At 37.0% G+C, this 14548-nt stretch overlaps 1 protein-coding gene across 1 annotated transcript; it reads right to left on the bottom strand.

Moving 5' to 3' along the window:
* Positions 1 to 500: 500 nt before the first annotated feature.
* On the bottom strand, positions 501 to 14488 carry DBF4 (DBF4 zinc finger). The gene is made up of 12 exons (XM_058811829.1): positions 14334 to 14488; positions 13059 to 13237; positions 11442 to 11636; positions 10287 to 10337; positions 9671 to 9740; positions 9465 to 9541; positions 7984 to 8014; positions 7670 to 7712; positions 5880 to 6008; positions 3306 to 3420; positions 2869 to 2996; positions 501 to 1725 (listed from the first exon to the last, which is right to left on the bottom strand). The coding sequence occupies exons 1-12, from the start codon at positions 14377 to 14379 to the stop codon at positions 660 to 662; spliced, it is 2130 nt and encodes a 709-aa protein (XP_058667812.1). The 5' UTR covers positions 14380 to 14488; the 3' UTR covers positions 501 to 659.
* Positions 14489 to 14548: the final 60 nt, after the last annotated feature.

Below are 14548 nucleotides of genomic sequence, written 5' to 3'. Positions count from 1 at the left end.
CCACAGGCTGGCTACTCTGAAAGAAAAATCACACAAATTACCCAAGTCGCTCAGAAACCTACCTGTCCTGTTGATTTCTTGTTTTCCCCCAATGAAAACACACCCATCTAACTGCTTTCTTACTAGCTGAAACACACAATAGAAGTAGTTTTAATTTAATAATACATCAGAGTAGTCAAAGAATGTAATACATCTTTTTTACTGTGTCTCTATTAAAGCAGCAGAAGAAACAGAAAAGGGAAGCAACGAAATGCCAGCAAAAGATCAGCAATCCGTGAGTAACGGACTACTTACAGTGGAACATCCAGTTATTTTTAATGTGGTTACTTGGAATGCATCATAGTTTTTATAGAGTTTAGGAAAGCACTCTATCTAAATGCAGCAGCATCATGCTTTACCTAGAAATTCATTTAATCCAAATGTGGGGTCAGAGGCTTTTACCAGACACAATAAAGCAGTACCTTTAAAAAAAAAACCCAAAACACATGACCAAAGCCAAACACAGTTTTATTTTTCTTATTTACATATACAGAAGCTTTTACATTAAAAAACTTGAAAACCAAATAATCTGTACATATAATACAGCAATTCAAGTCTTCATGAATAGAATCTTAAGTTTTCAAGTCAATTTAAAAATCATTATATTAAATAAACCAGTATTAAAATCCAAAAAATGGGGATGAGGATGAAGAGGAAAATAATGACCACAAAACATTCGCATTCTGCCCTTCACATGTATCATTTATGTTCATTGAACATTTGTTCTCAGTGTAACCTGAAACACCTCCAAATTCTGAGTTTCTTTCACTTGTCTGAAATAACTCCAATAGGGTCTGCAGTGATGAGCTACAAGTGCTTCTCTTCTCTTCAGGAACAGACAGTCCATCTGAATTCTTTACTCGTAACTCCACTTTCTGTTTTTGAGTTTCTCTTTTATTCTTCCTCAAATTAAGCTTCACTTTTCTGTGCAGCTTTCCAGACGGTGAACTGTGGGCAGTGCTGGCAGCTGATGCATTAAGTTCTTTGTTCACAGCAGGATCAGATACCTCAGCCTCCAGAACGACATTGTGCTGCATTTGTTGATGATTATCACATACATTGTGATGTTTCTTGACAAATGTAGGATTGGCATCTGCTTTTTTCAAACACTTTGCTGGTAGAACTACTGAATTATTTAATTTTCGTTTTTGCTGCAGTAAGTTTTTGTCTTTTTCACTAAAATCTGTAACTTGGGTATGAGAATTGTAAGTGTCCATTCCTTCCTGAAAACACTGTACCTTCTTTTTACTTTCATCTGGTTCCAGTATTTCCTTGCTGAACAGCTCAGAAGCTTGAGACAAGTTCTCTGTGTACACTTTGTCACTTTTCTGAAGGGGTGGTTGGATGGAATTTGGTGATACAACAGTCTCTGGTAACTTCACAGCACAGGAGAAATCAGTCTTATTATTTTCATTATTAATTCTGAATTTACTTTTTAGTTCTGAAGGTTGTGATGGGTGAGAATAAAGAACTGAACAGACAGATGCAGAAACAGGGGCAGGTATTGGCACAGAATTTGGTTGTACTTCTGCAGTCTGGCAATCCAGTTTGAGCGCCTGCATTGCAGTATCCTTCCAGGAGTAAGTTTTCAAAGCAATGCGTTGCCTTTTCAGTCGCTCTTTCAGCTCATCTGGTCTGGTTATCTTTCCAATAATAGGAGAAAAACATCCTGTGCTACATTTTGTCCTACAATGAAATTGTTTAAAAATATTAGCAAACATAAAAATCCCCATGCAACGTAACTTGATATACAACTGATTCTTTAAAAGCAGCTGAACTGACAAAGGGGCTTTTGTTTTGACTCCTCAAGGAAAGATACATTCAGGGTAGCAACATGCTATTTCTACACAAGCAGACTGCCTTATAGTTTTGATGTTTTCTTACTGATTTCTACAGCTCATGACATTGCTTTAAAAACACACAATGTAGTCTAGTACTTCAGAAAATCTCAATTTACAGTGGCATTAAGAACAAAAGAAGTAAATTAATATAATGCAATTACTATAAATACTTGCAAATGTTCTATGATATTTACACACAAAATTAATATGATTTTCTTGACAGGATTTCAAGCCTAACAACTTTGAGTATTTTGAAACCACAAAAGAAATAAAGGCTTGCTTTCATTAGTCTATCACTTGTTTGATTCTATTTGCATTTCCTTTGATTTCATTAAGAACATATTTATTAAAAAAAAAGCAAGTAATGAAGAAATAAACAAGAAAGTTATTCCTTATCTCCTGACTCACTTCCAAACAATCAGAGCAACCTTGAACAGTGTTACTGCTTCACATAACAAAGACCCTGGTGCCTACAGCCCAAGACACCAAACAAGCCTTTCTCGCCCTTTTAAGCTCTTGAGCACAAAGAAGGGAACTTTGCTTTCTCTGTCCTCCACACGAAGCACAAAAGCAGAGAGGTTTAGAGTACAGGTAGGAAGTTTTTCCACAGGTAAGGAGACCAGATTGAACTAATATGCTGTCCTTAGACAAAGCATTCAGAGCAAGATGTCCAGACATTGCTGTCTTTGTTAGCAATATTTCAGTACAGTAGATTTTGTGTTACAGGAGCTGAACATAAGTAGATCAACTTCTGGCAACTTTCAGTCTCAACTTTCTCTAATGTCATCTGCACTTTTAATTTTTTTTCCTGAGTTTTGCTCTACAGAACTGATTTGCCACAAACAACCTCACAGAAAATTTCCATAATTTATTTCAGCCTTGAAAATATGAATTTATCCTGTTCTATTCAGATCAAGAATTTCAAAACTATCATTATGTTCAGTGTCCTGACTCACAGAGTCTTTAGAATTTACAATATGTAACTCACCTTTTTATTTTTCCTGTCTCATCATCTTTGTATGCAACAAACTCATAAGCTAACTTCGAGATTATATCATCAACAACTTTATACTGTGTGCTTTGTGCAAAATTTCGGTGCCGCTCACTTTCAAGATGCTGCAATAAAGAAAAAACATGAAATAAATCTAACATTACAGATATCAATAAACAAATCCACAGCACAACAAGGAGCAAGTAAATACCATTAGTTTACTACCAGCATCTCTAAAGCATGAATTACTAGTGCCTACAGCTGTCAGAGATAGGTTTTAATTCTTAATTGCTGCTTCTAACATAGGAAAAAATACTAATTTGCTGATTATTCAGAAAAATATTTTAAAATTAAAAAATTACAGAGAAACTTCTGGTGATACCACATTGAAGAGATATGATGGTATCAAAGCATATACTTGACATTTCACATACTGTTTGCAGATCTTCATATTTCTTCCCACAACATTCACAATATCCTCTCCTTTTTTTGTCCTTCTGAGGAAATTGAGCAGGCATTCCACAATCCTTGTCACTGTTTATTTTGTTTCTGTTAAGAGAATATTAATGAGTCTTAAACACGGAACTGAGTGCTCAACTTGCCCCTCACAGTAGGTTCATTTTTACCCACTTAAAAAAACCACTCCCAAAACAAACCTTTATTTTCCCTTAAACTATTTACATTATTTTAGTCAACGCTTCAAAAAATCTGAAGAGTTATAGTTCGATTTAAAATCAAACAAACAAAACCCAGAAACATTTACTGCAAGAAGACAGGCAGACCCAGTGGAATTATATGTAAGCATAGAACATCCAGGTTAGTATAGACATACTACTACCATTCACTCAGAATAAATAATACAAAGTTGCTAAACAAAAGTTAAAAGGACATTTAGAAGTCTCTGTGCACAGCTGATAAAACACAAACTAGAAAAAGCAAAAAAAAAAAAAAAAAGATTTTAAGATTTTAACACCTACTGTTGGTTGTACATAATTAGAATATGCTGACCAAATGCCATTTTGTCCTGTTTTTCTAGGTAAAGGCTAAATGAGAATGCAAAAAAACGAACCTAAAGTTCTGCCTGGACATTAAAATATGAAGAGATTTTCAATAGCTGCCCCAGGATCCTCAGAATCCCCATCTGGGAAGAGCTACTGCTTGCTGCAATCGACTATTAAACCACCTACAGTTGACATGTCAGCAGTAAAGCAAAGTCATCAAACTCTACTTCCCTTGACTTTGAAGGAATAGTTCCATCTCCCTGTTTAGCCAAAAATCACAGACAGATTTTACCAAGTATCTGCATAGATGTAAGCTCAGGACTACATCTAAAAATCTGTTGTGAAAAATCTCTAGCTTACAAAGCACAGCAAAGTATTGTTAACATCCTGCCCCAGCAGTTCTTGGGTTCCCCAGGCCAGGGAACTCTAAAGTGTGCTTTAACTGTTAACTGTTACACCAGCCTTCACACCTTCCCTCTGGAAACAGCAAAACTCAGCGAGAACCAGGCAAGCAGGACTGAAGCAATAGAATGCATCATCTGAAGACTGAATAAGTCTGCAGGTCTTGCCCAATGCAGAAGCAAGCAGAACTAACAACTTTGCTTCAACAAGTTTTTCTTCCAGGTAAAGACAAAACAAGTGAACATTTCCCCTGCCCCCAAAACTGACATTGGTCACATTCACCTGCTGAGTATGAAACATTCTCCCACCTAAGCATCTCTTTGGTATGTGCCCACGTGAAGTATTAATTAGGAATATTTATTCAAATATAAATCCTGATTTTTTTAATATATCATGTTCCTCAATCCATCCAAACAGAAACTACCTTTTTGGGTTTTTTATGCCTTAAAAAGAATGGGCTTTTCCAACATACTCTGAAGAGACACAATCAGAAATTGCCTTATTAATACAGCAGTAACCCCTGCAATATATGGTTTTTTCTCTTTTCATACTGCTATCTTCTTTGCAATTTAAAAAAAAAACAGGAAAAAAAAGCACCACAGCAATATCAGCTGAAACCTCCAGCACTGTGTTACTGTCAAGACTGGACAGAACTGCGGAGAAGCCACTTCATAAAGAAAACAGGTATCACAGCTCAGTAAGTCTCCAGCCACAAGGACAGAAAAGCAGCAACTTACTAAATACAGAAAGTTCCACATACAGCAAAGCTACCCTCCACATAAACATAGTTCATCTCTCACATGAATCAATTTTAGAAGTCAATGAAAAAAGCAGGTATTAAAAAATTTTAAAACCCCACTGATTCACAAAACCCAGTTAATTATGACTCTTAAATAGTTTCAAATCATAAAATTGATTTGCTGAAGTTCGAATTGCATCTGTAGTGCTCAAATCAGGCCTGCATGCCAAAATGTATTACATAAACACTTGCTGTAAAGCCAGCTGCAATTCCACTGGGAAGCTGGCATCCACTTTTCATCTTTGAAGAGCTGAAGCTGTATTAGCAGTCTATCTAATTTCTATGAATTATCAACAATATATCAATATAACAATATATTGAATTATCAAGAGTCTTTATAAACAATGGGTAGGCACTGTGATTGAATAGCACTGCTTTAAAAAGTTCAACTGCTTATTTCAGCACTATATGGACAAATACAAAAGAAGTCTTAAGAAACCCACTTCCTGTGAAATATTTACTGAACAGCATCCAAGATGAGGACAAAGAAGAAACCAGTGGGAGAAAGGAAAGAAATTTCTTATGCTGACCCACAGTGAAAGGAAAAGGCCACATTTTTGGATGTATGCATCTGTGTGCCCAAAAAAAGGACTAAAGACAGGATAAAGAGGGTACAGATAGAAAGACACCAACAGTGCAGTAGATACATTGATGAGACATGGTTAATAGTCTAATAGTATTACATAGCACAGAAAATTAGAAGTTGAGAAATTATTTTAGAACACAAATTTTTTTAGTCATGGAATAATTCAGAGAACAAATCTCTCCTCTACCCACACCTCAATAAAATAAAATTTTCAACCAACCTTTCCTTAGACTGAGTTTGCTTTTGACCAGGATACTTCTTATCCACCTCAAATGGACTATATGGCTTTGGAACACAATAGTTCAGAAATGGAAAACTCAGTAACTGCAGATAAAACGGTCGGTACTGGCTGCATTAACACAAAACAAGTGCATGAGAACCATCAAAAATGGAAAAAGGGCTTCACTGCATACATTACTCCAGGTCCAAAATACTGAACAAGTGTTTCTCTTTTACATACGACATATAGAGAATGCTAAACAGATACATATCTTAGAATAAGTCATTCATTTCTTCCTTGATACTTTCCTTCAGTTTCCAGAGCTGTCTTACACATTCCTTGGGATATGACATGTGTGCCTATTAGTTGTTGTGAGTTGGGTAACCAATAAACCCAAGAACAATTTGGACAACACTGCATTTGCGCTCCTGAGAAGTAGCTACAGTAGTGACCAACATCCAATGCTTTTAAAATTTATTTTAGCATTTTCTTAAAAAAAAATTCAATTCACCATTCAGAATATTAAAATAGACCTTTTACAGAAAAACAATATTCCTGTACACCACTCTGTACATTCAGAGATAGCAGAACTAGCAACCACACCAGTGCTCTGAACAGATTAAAGACTTCCAAAATAGGACATGTCAAAAATTGACATACTGAATAATCAGTTGACTGAAATGCTGATGGCAGAGTTCAGTATGATTTTTGTCCCCACATTACTATTAAAAGCTACCCAGGCAAAACTACAAGAGCAAGTCTGGAAAACATAATACACCAGTGAAGCATCATCTTCTGCTTCTGAACTGTTACTTATGTTGCACCAATATTAAAAAACATTACATAAATATTTAGAAGTGTTTCAAGTGTTTTCACTACATTATGAAATTCACATATATTTATATATGAATTTCTTATCCTTACAATTCTGTTGGTCCAGTTCTCCCCACTATCCCCACGTCCCTCATACCTATTGCCAATCCACAGTGTATAACCAGGTTTAGATGATTTTTTTTTAAAACAGGAAACTGTCAGAGAAATCAGGTCAAAGAATTTAGTGCTTATAAACAACACCATAACTCAGAAGTTACTTAGGAATTTAAAAGTGCAAATTATGCTGTGCAGAACCAAACTTTTTTTACAATTCATTGTTCTCTCAACTTCTGGCTAACTGGCATTTTCTTACACAACAAAGACTGATTACAGGACCAGAAAGATGTGAAACTTTTCAAGGCTGAAAGTATCAGACCTCTTATGAGTGGATATTGAAATCAGATTAATAACCTTTAATTTTTCCTTCTAAAAAGAAATGATTGAACAGGAAATTAAACCTAGTTTCAATTTATTATTTTAACTAACATCTTCACTTTCCTTACATCTAAAGAGTCTCAGCAGGAGATGAATGTAATTGAGCTGGAACTAAAGGAGTGGAATTCAGTATGCAAAGTTTTGCATTACAAGATTTGGATCTAAGGAAAGATGTAAAGGTTCATGATTCCCTTTCATTCCTTGGTAGGATGTAACCCAAAGAATCCATTCTCATCATCTACAAACTGGAGTTACCTGTTAACTTGCCGCTTCCTTCACCTTACTGCAAATATTCCCTATTATACTTCTACTTGCTCAATTTCATTTGGCAGCTAAAGGCATTTGTATGTCATTTTCAGTACTCTTGACATCTGAAGTCAGGAAGTTGAAAGGAATTGAGATTTAAGGACACACTTCCTCAAGTAATTCTGTATTACTCAGTTGGAGAACCACATTACTAAATGCATGAAGAGAACACTTACCAACTCCTATCTTCCACCCTGATAAATGGACTTTTCAGTCTACCTGCTCAAAGGAGGAGAAAAGGAAATCAATAGGGAAATACTTTTCATCATATATCAAGTTGCTCCAGTAATAAATAAGCAGACTTTATTTTAGGACTCATTATGTACAGGTTTTGACAAACTTGATTTCCATGAAGTTTCTCTACATGCTTTTCTTGGACATACAAATTGGAGTACAGCACCACATTTGACCACAGAAGAACTGTAGCACATTTCTGAGCATTCAGAAAATAAATCAAGCCAAAAACCTCTATAATTGTTGCAGTACTTACTTTTTGACTTTGGAGCAGTAACGTGTTTTCCCTATTGAAAAAAGAGAGATGGTGTAAAATCACTGTATTATTCTGCACTGTACTTGAAGATTTAGCTGTAGATAATTTAAGTTATGAGAGTCTCCCTGTGTTATCATGACCTCATACACCCAAGATGAATTTTAAAGGAAACTAAACTCATTAGTACTTTGAAACAAGACAACATGTTTCCCAAAGAAATATCTCTTGCTACACTGAAAAGAAAGTGCTCTCCTTCAAATGCCTCAATTTATTTTTTTCTAAAATCAAGTCAAAACAAAGAAACACAGGTAAATTTATACATTTACTCCCTCCACCTGAAAATACCTTGCCATTGCTGAAAGTTCAGTCTTTAGTACAGGTAACATTTTTACAACACTTTGTAAATCCTAATTAAGTGCAAGCTGCAAAATGCCACCAAAACCTGCAGAACAGCAAGTATTTCCAATTAAAACAATTGTTTTCATTTGAATGGGTTTACACAGGCTGCATCTTTTATTATTTTTAGCAATGAAGACTAAAATGCAGAAGAATAATTTTGTCTTCAGAAAAAAGTGAAGTTACATTCAAGTATCAGCTGTTAAATATAACTGATTCTCGTAAAAGTATAAACTCATTTTATACTATTTGCAAAAAATCCTCACCTGCTATCCATGTACACAGTGATGATTTGGCAGAGGATTTTATGAGGCCTCAAGGACTAGCCAATATTACATTCCAAAACAATATAACACATGCTGGGTAGTTTGGTTCTGTTTATTTATCAGGCCCCGTGGCTAAACCAGACAATTGTGCAAATTACAGAGCAACTGCAGGTGGAGCACACAAGAGCCACAAGCTTTACTGTCTAACTACATCATAGACTAAAACCTGAGAAAAGGAGATTTTCCCTTTCTGCCAACTCCACATACTTGGCAAATTAGCTTCAAGATGCTTTATGCTCGTTCTCTGTGAAGAAAGAGTTGCAGATTCCTTATAGAGACAGCTTCTCCAGGAAACATAACTATGATTTTTCAAAATAGCCCATCAAAATGAAAGAATTTCTAATCACTGTGTCACAGGGAAAATTATACAAGGCAACTTAGCTGCCATCTACAACATACTAAAACAACAATACATCTTAATAATTACTTCTGAGGCCTGCAGAATGGAAATTTCAGACACTTCAGCACTTCTGACTCTCAGATACCCTTTGTAAGAGCACAGCTCTACACACTATAGAATCAATGCTACTGATAAAGTTATTTTTAAATAATGTTGAAATATACAGCATATACTTTGTATTATCCAAGATGGTTTTTAAATCAATTCACAAGACATACTAGTCTGTGAAAAACTGGAAATGAGCAATAGCTTCATTAAAATAAAATCCACAAGCTTCACAGTAGGCAGTCCTCAGTACTTTGTGTTTTCTTAGCTAACGAAACAAATGGCATTTTTATAAATGGCAGAAAGGCACTTACCACATCTTTAGAAGAACTGCCTGCTCTTTTGATTAGATAGAGCTCCCTTTTCTTTTGTTCAATGCAATTCTTAACATCTGGCAAAAAGTGGGAGAATTATACTCAGTTGGCTCAATTTTTGCATGTTTGACATAACTTCTAATATTTTAAATTCAACAAAAGCCATTAAATGAATGTTACACATTGAAGTCAGCAAAAATATTTACCATCAATATGAAGTATCTTCACTCCCCAACTCAAAGCATTGGATAGTATACTACCAGAGGGGATTAAGTCCTGCAAGCAATAAACTACATTAATAATCTTAAACAATGCATAGTAATTACTTAAAATAATTAAAATATAACATATTATATGAAAGCTGCAATTAAAATTAAGGTGCTTTGCTTCTAGCCAAAAGAATACCACTCTCCTAGACTCCTCTTCTGTCTCTCTCTGTATTACAGCACCTCACCATCAAAAGAATACATTTAACCTTCAGAAAACCAAAACTGTTCTTTATGGTCACATTTTACAGCAAGATCCGAAGACTGTGAATATATACGTTAACTTCATGAGCACCTCTCAAATGTTAGTTACATTAGCAATCCTAACAAATGTTTTTTAACTACTTTTCCTAAAACTCCACAGACTTTCAATTCTTCAGAAGTAGCCCGAAAACATACCTGACACTTCACTTAGGACAATCCCTCAACTTCTGCCTGAGTATTCCATGACTGACTTCTCTCTAGAACCACTAAGGCCACTTATGCAACTGCTTGTTTTCTAGAAAAACAAACCACCAAAGTTCTGAAGCACAAGTTTGCTGATTATTTGGCTTACCTGTTCTTTGATTGCCTTTTCAACCAAGGACTTTCCTCTGCTCATACGTACCTACATTAAAACAGAAACACATTTGTAGTGAGGAGAGATAATTCACATTGCTCTTAACAAATACACATTAGCTACAAGGGTCTCCTTTTGCTCACTCTACTGCTAATTTTTCAATAATGTGTATTTTTCTCACAGGATTATGGTTGATACAGTGAAAAGGAAAAAACCCAAAACCAAGAAGACCCCAACAAGTAATCATTTTCAGCCAAAGAAGGCCACTGCAATGTTAGTGCTGGAACAAAGCACATGGTGGGAATAAGCAGCCAGTGACACACTAAAAGATGAGGTTTCATCAGCTGGGCTTGTGAAAATTATATTCATTAATATAATCACAGCCTCTGTCTTATCCCGTGCTTTTCAATCACCACTGCATTTCCTTTTTCCACTTTTTGCTGTTCATTCATAATGAGCTGCCTTTACCTACCCAGGCTGTTTGCAAAATAAGGTGACCTCTCCCATGCAACACAAAGACCAGCCTGCAGACTGGTCATGTTTCTAAACAAGAACCATATATATAGTACAGTTAATGATTTTCAACTGTATTTTGAAAGGACACAAGACTTGCCCATGTAAGAAACTTCACATAAACCTGCATAAATTCAGATACTAACTGTTGCAATTAATGTGATTCCCTAAGAAAGAGGTAAGAAAAACTTAATATTCATAATGCTCAATTTTATTCCTACTACTATCAGAGAGCATTTCTGCAGATATCAGCATTAACAACATCAAATCAGCCAAATTTTAACAGGCTGTGTTGCTAAAGAGACAGGAATCACTGGATGTCATCACATGCCTGATCCAGCTGTCAAACATGACATCAGTGCTGTAAGTCAGAAAGAGTAAATTAAAACATATTTGAGTATACTCTTATTTGCAAAAATTGATCCTTTTTAAAACAAGTTCCAACAAATTTGCTGAATTATTTTGAGTTAGTTAAGTTTAACAAGTTAGCCTGAATAAATTTAAAATAATGTTTCAAAGAAAAATCCCTATTCACCCAAGGAATTGCTGCCACCTTTAGGAAACAAAATCAGAGAACAACTGTAGGAGCATATCCCATGGATTGCACCTGATTTGCAGTATTATTACTAAGAAACTTACTGTATCTGCTATCTTGAATGAACTGCCATCATGTCGATCTTTTCGGCTGCTAGGATGAGGTGAACCATTTCCTCCATTAGGTGCAGATTCTGGGCTAGGAACAGGAGAAATCTGGCCAAGAGTTGGTGCAAATTTTGCCTCCTTTTTATTAGTCACCAGATAGTTGATATCTTTACTAAGAAAACTCTCCACTCTCTAAATATAAAGATATAAAACAAGTAATTTTTTCAGGACAATAGATCGGTAACTCAATTTTACATTGACTATTTTAAAGGAAAGTGATAAAACTTCTAAAACAATTAAATTCAAAAACACTGAGTTAACAAGAAAATATTTTCTACATATCTGGATAACAATGACAATTAAGTTATACTAGCATCTTACCAGTCACAAATTCTAATTTGTAATTTAAATTTATTAATTTTGTAATAACTATTAAAAGAGCTTTGCTTTGTTCTGATTATTACAATTTTATACTACCTACCTGTAATACTTTACAATTACAAGAATGCAAACACTCCATTAAGGAATAACATATTAAAGGAAAACAACTCTCTAATTTTATGTAAAAGAAATTACACAGAAGTGTTCAGCAAAACTTAAAGACAGGTGTTTGCAAATGGGATTTACAGTCTTCAAGAAGCCATAAATTTACTGAGTTTAGGACCAGCAGTAAAACTAAAATTTCAGGATAGCTATCATGTTTCACACCTACAGTGTCCATAACGTTTGTCAAAAAGGTAAGGTCTCAAGTAGATTCACATTCTCATACTCAGCAATATAAAAATGTCATCATTCTGAGTTTACTCCTCCACTTTGCTCCTTCAGTCTCTTTCACTGCCAACTACAGTGTGACCAACAGCCAAGTGCCTCGCTATTTCATGTCAGATTGTACAGTTTGAGGTATTTTCCTCTTTTCCAGTCATCACTGTGGAAAGCACAAATCACACAGCTTGAAAGTGTGCATTTAAATTCTGCTCTATGGATCTTTTACAGAAACAGGATATACAGAAAGAGGCACTTCTACGTGCCCTCCACACAAGTATTCTGTACTTGCTTGTATCAAAGAGTTCCCTCCATACAGAAAGAAGAATTAGGAAAAAATTATTAAGGTGCTTATAAAATTTATTGTTTAAGAGTATTCAAAAACAGTCACTAAGATACCCTGTGCAAAACATTGTTAGTGAAGCTGCTGACTTATAGAAAACAGATACAAAAATCTTCCTTTAGTCTCTTTCAGGTTCAGCTGAACACTGTGAGTTGTAACATGTAAACATGTCAATACAGTCAGAAGCAGCAGAAGAAAAATCACCTTGAACAACGAAACCTTATGAATTTGGATAAAATCTTAAGCCAGGTGAATAATCAACTGAAAACAAAACTGCCTAATAAGAACTTTTGTTTCAATCAGGAAAGCAGCTCCTCTTGAAAACCCACAGAATAGTTTGTTGATAAGCTCCTTATTCGGATTAAAGTTTAAGACAAAGATAGAAAAATAAGACACCATCTCAGGTAACTACAAGTAACATTAAAATGCAGTTACAAAGAACACAAAAAAGGCATTCCACATGTGCACATTTCCTTCTACGTTCATATAAGTCTCTATTATTAACTTACCCCTCCCAGCTCTTTGAGGTCCTTTCCTAACTTTTCAGAGATCACATTTGATGGGATATCGAGGTAAAACACTTTCCCAGTGAGCGGCTTAAATTTGAGTTTCTCCGGTTTTGCCGTGTCTTTCTTCACATTCTTCAGGGAAGATCTTATCTTTTCTGGTTTTGCTTGAATTGCATCCTCTGGGGAAAGAAAAAAAACAAAAACCAAATAGGCATTTTAAACAGAACTGGACTTTGGTTTTATTTCTGAAAGGGAAAATTCCTGAATTATGGAAATGGATGGAGCAAGCTTCCATAGAAAGGCTTGGGCTGGAAGGGACCTTAGAGATCATCTAATTTCAACCTTCCTGCCATAAAGGGACACCTTTCACTAGACCACGTTGCTCAAAGCACAGTTACACATATTGGTTTGACACTGGTTTTTCTTCCTCCCTTGCCTAATCCTAGCTGTTTCTCTTTTGGAGAAGCTCAAGACAATGAGAGCTGCCACAGGAAGTGAGCAGGCCTCTTCTGGAGACAAAAAGGCAACATGCAAAACAGTCCCTTCGCAAGGGATTGATTCCTTCCCTCCCTGAAGGAGTCCCAGGTAGGAAAGGGAGCAGAACCACTACTCGTGCTGCAAAATCCTCTAGGGCTTATGAGCACAGTAAATAATAGATGAACAGCACTCAGTTTTGTAGGATCTGGAAGACAAAAAAATCTAGAAAAATAAGAAAATTAGGAGATTGATGCAACTGATCCAGAATCTAAACAGAAAAGATGGATGATACGCAAGTGTGCAAGGAAAATTCTGTAATGATCACCGACTAAATACAGTGTCACCACACACGCGCCAGTACCGTTTAAAAATTAACACTCTAAACACTGGAATTAATATTGGAGCACGCAGATTAAACCTCTCAGGGATAATCAAAAGTTTGGAGCGCATTAACAGGACTGCAACAGCAACGAAGAGTCTCTCCCGCAAAGGGGGTGCGTTCTCACACCCTGGGCCTAAGGAGCCCTCCACACAGACACCAGAGGAGCCCGGGGGGAGCAGCTGGCCCAGCGGCGGCCCGGCCATGTCCCACACACCAGGGGCACGCTCGTACGAGTAACTCCCGTCACACACGAGGGCCTTCCAGCCGCCCCCGCTCCAGCGCCAGCCCGGGGCCCAAGCCCGGCACGAGGCGGCGGCGGCGGCGCCTCACAGCCCCAGCCGGGATGGCGGCACCGCCTGAGAAAGGCCCGAACGGCGGCAGCTCCCCCGCGCTGCCCACAGCCCCCCGCCGCTTACGGGGACGCGCTCCTTTGTCGGCGGGCTCGGCAGCGCTCGGCTTCATCTTCCCGCGGAGTCACATCGTGCTCTGCTCCGCCAGCAGCCCCGATCGGCACAGCCACTCCGCGCCACCTTCCCGCCTCCGCCGCAGCGGCTGCTACGCCCTCACCAACTGCCCGCGCGGGCCGGCCCCTCCCGCCGAGGGGCGGGCGGAAGGCCGGGCAAGGAGGGGA

This window comes from Ammospiza caudacuta, chromosome 1 (assembly GCF_027887145.1).
Source record: "Ammospiza caudacuta isolate bAmmCau1 chromosome 1, bAmmCau1.pri, whole genome shotgun sequence".
NCBI lineage: Eukaryota > Metazoa > Chordata > Aves > Passeriformes > Passerellidae > Ammospiza > Ammospiza caudacuta.
This window is presented reverse-complemented; position numbering and strand designations above follow the sequence as displayed.

Bases quoted from the DNA above. Each gene is read 5' to 3' on its own strand.
- DBF4 (XM_058811829.1), bottom strand. From the start codon at position 14,379: ATGAAGCCGAGCGCTGCCGAGCCCGCCGACAAAGGAGCGCGTCCCC. The intron at 7,713-7,983 runs GTAAGTACTGCA...TCCTTTGAGCAG, and splicing joins TACTGCTCCAAAGTCAAAAA to GTAGACTGAAAAGTCCATTT. The intron at 6,009-7,669 runs GTAAGTGTTCTC...GTGTTAATGCAG, and splicing joins AGGGTGGAAGATAGGAGTTG to CCAGTACCGACCGTTTTATC.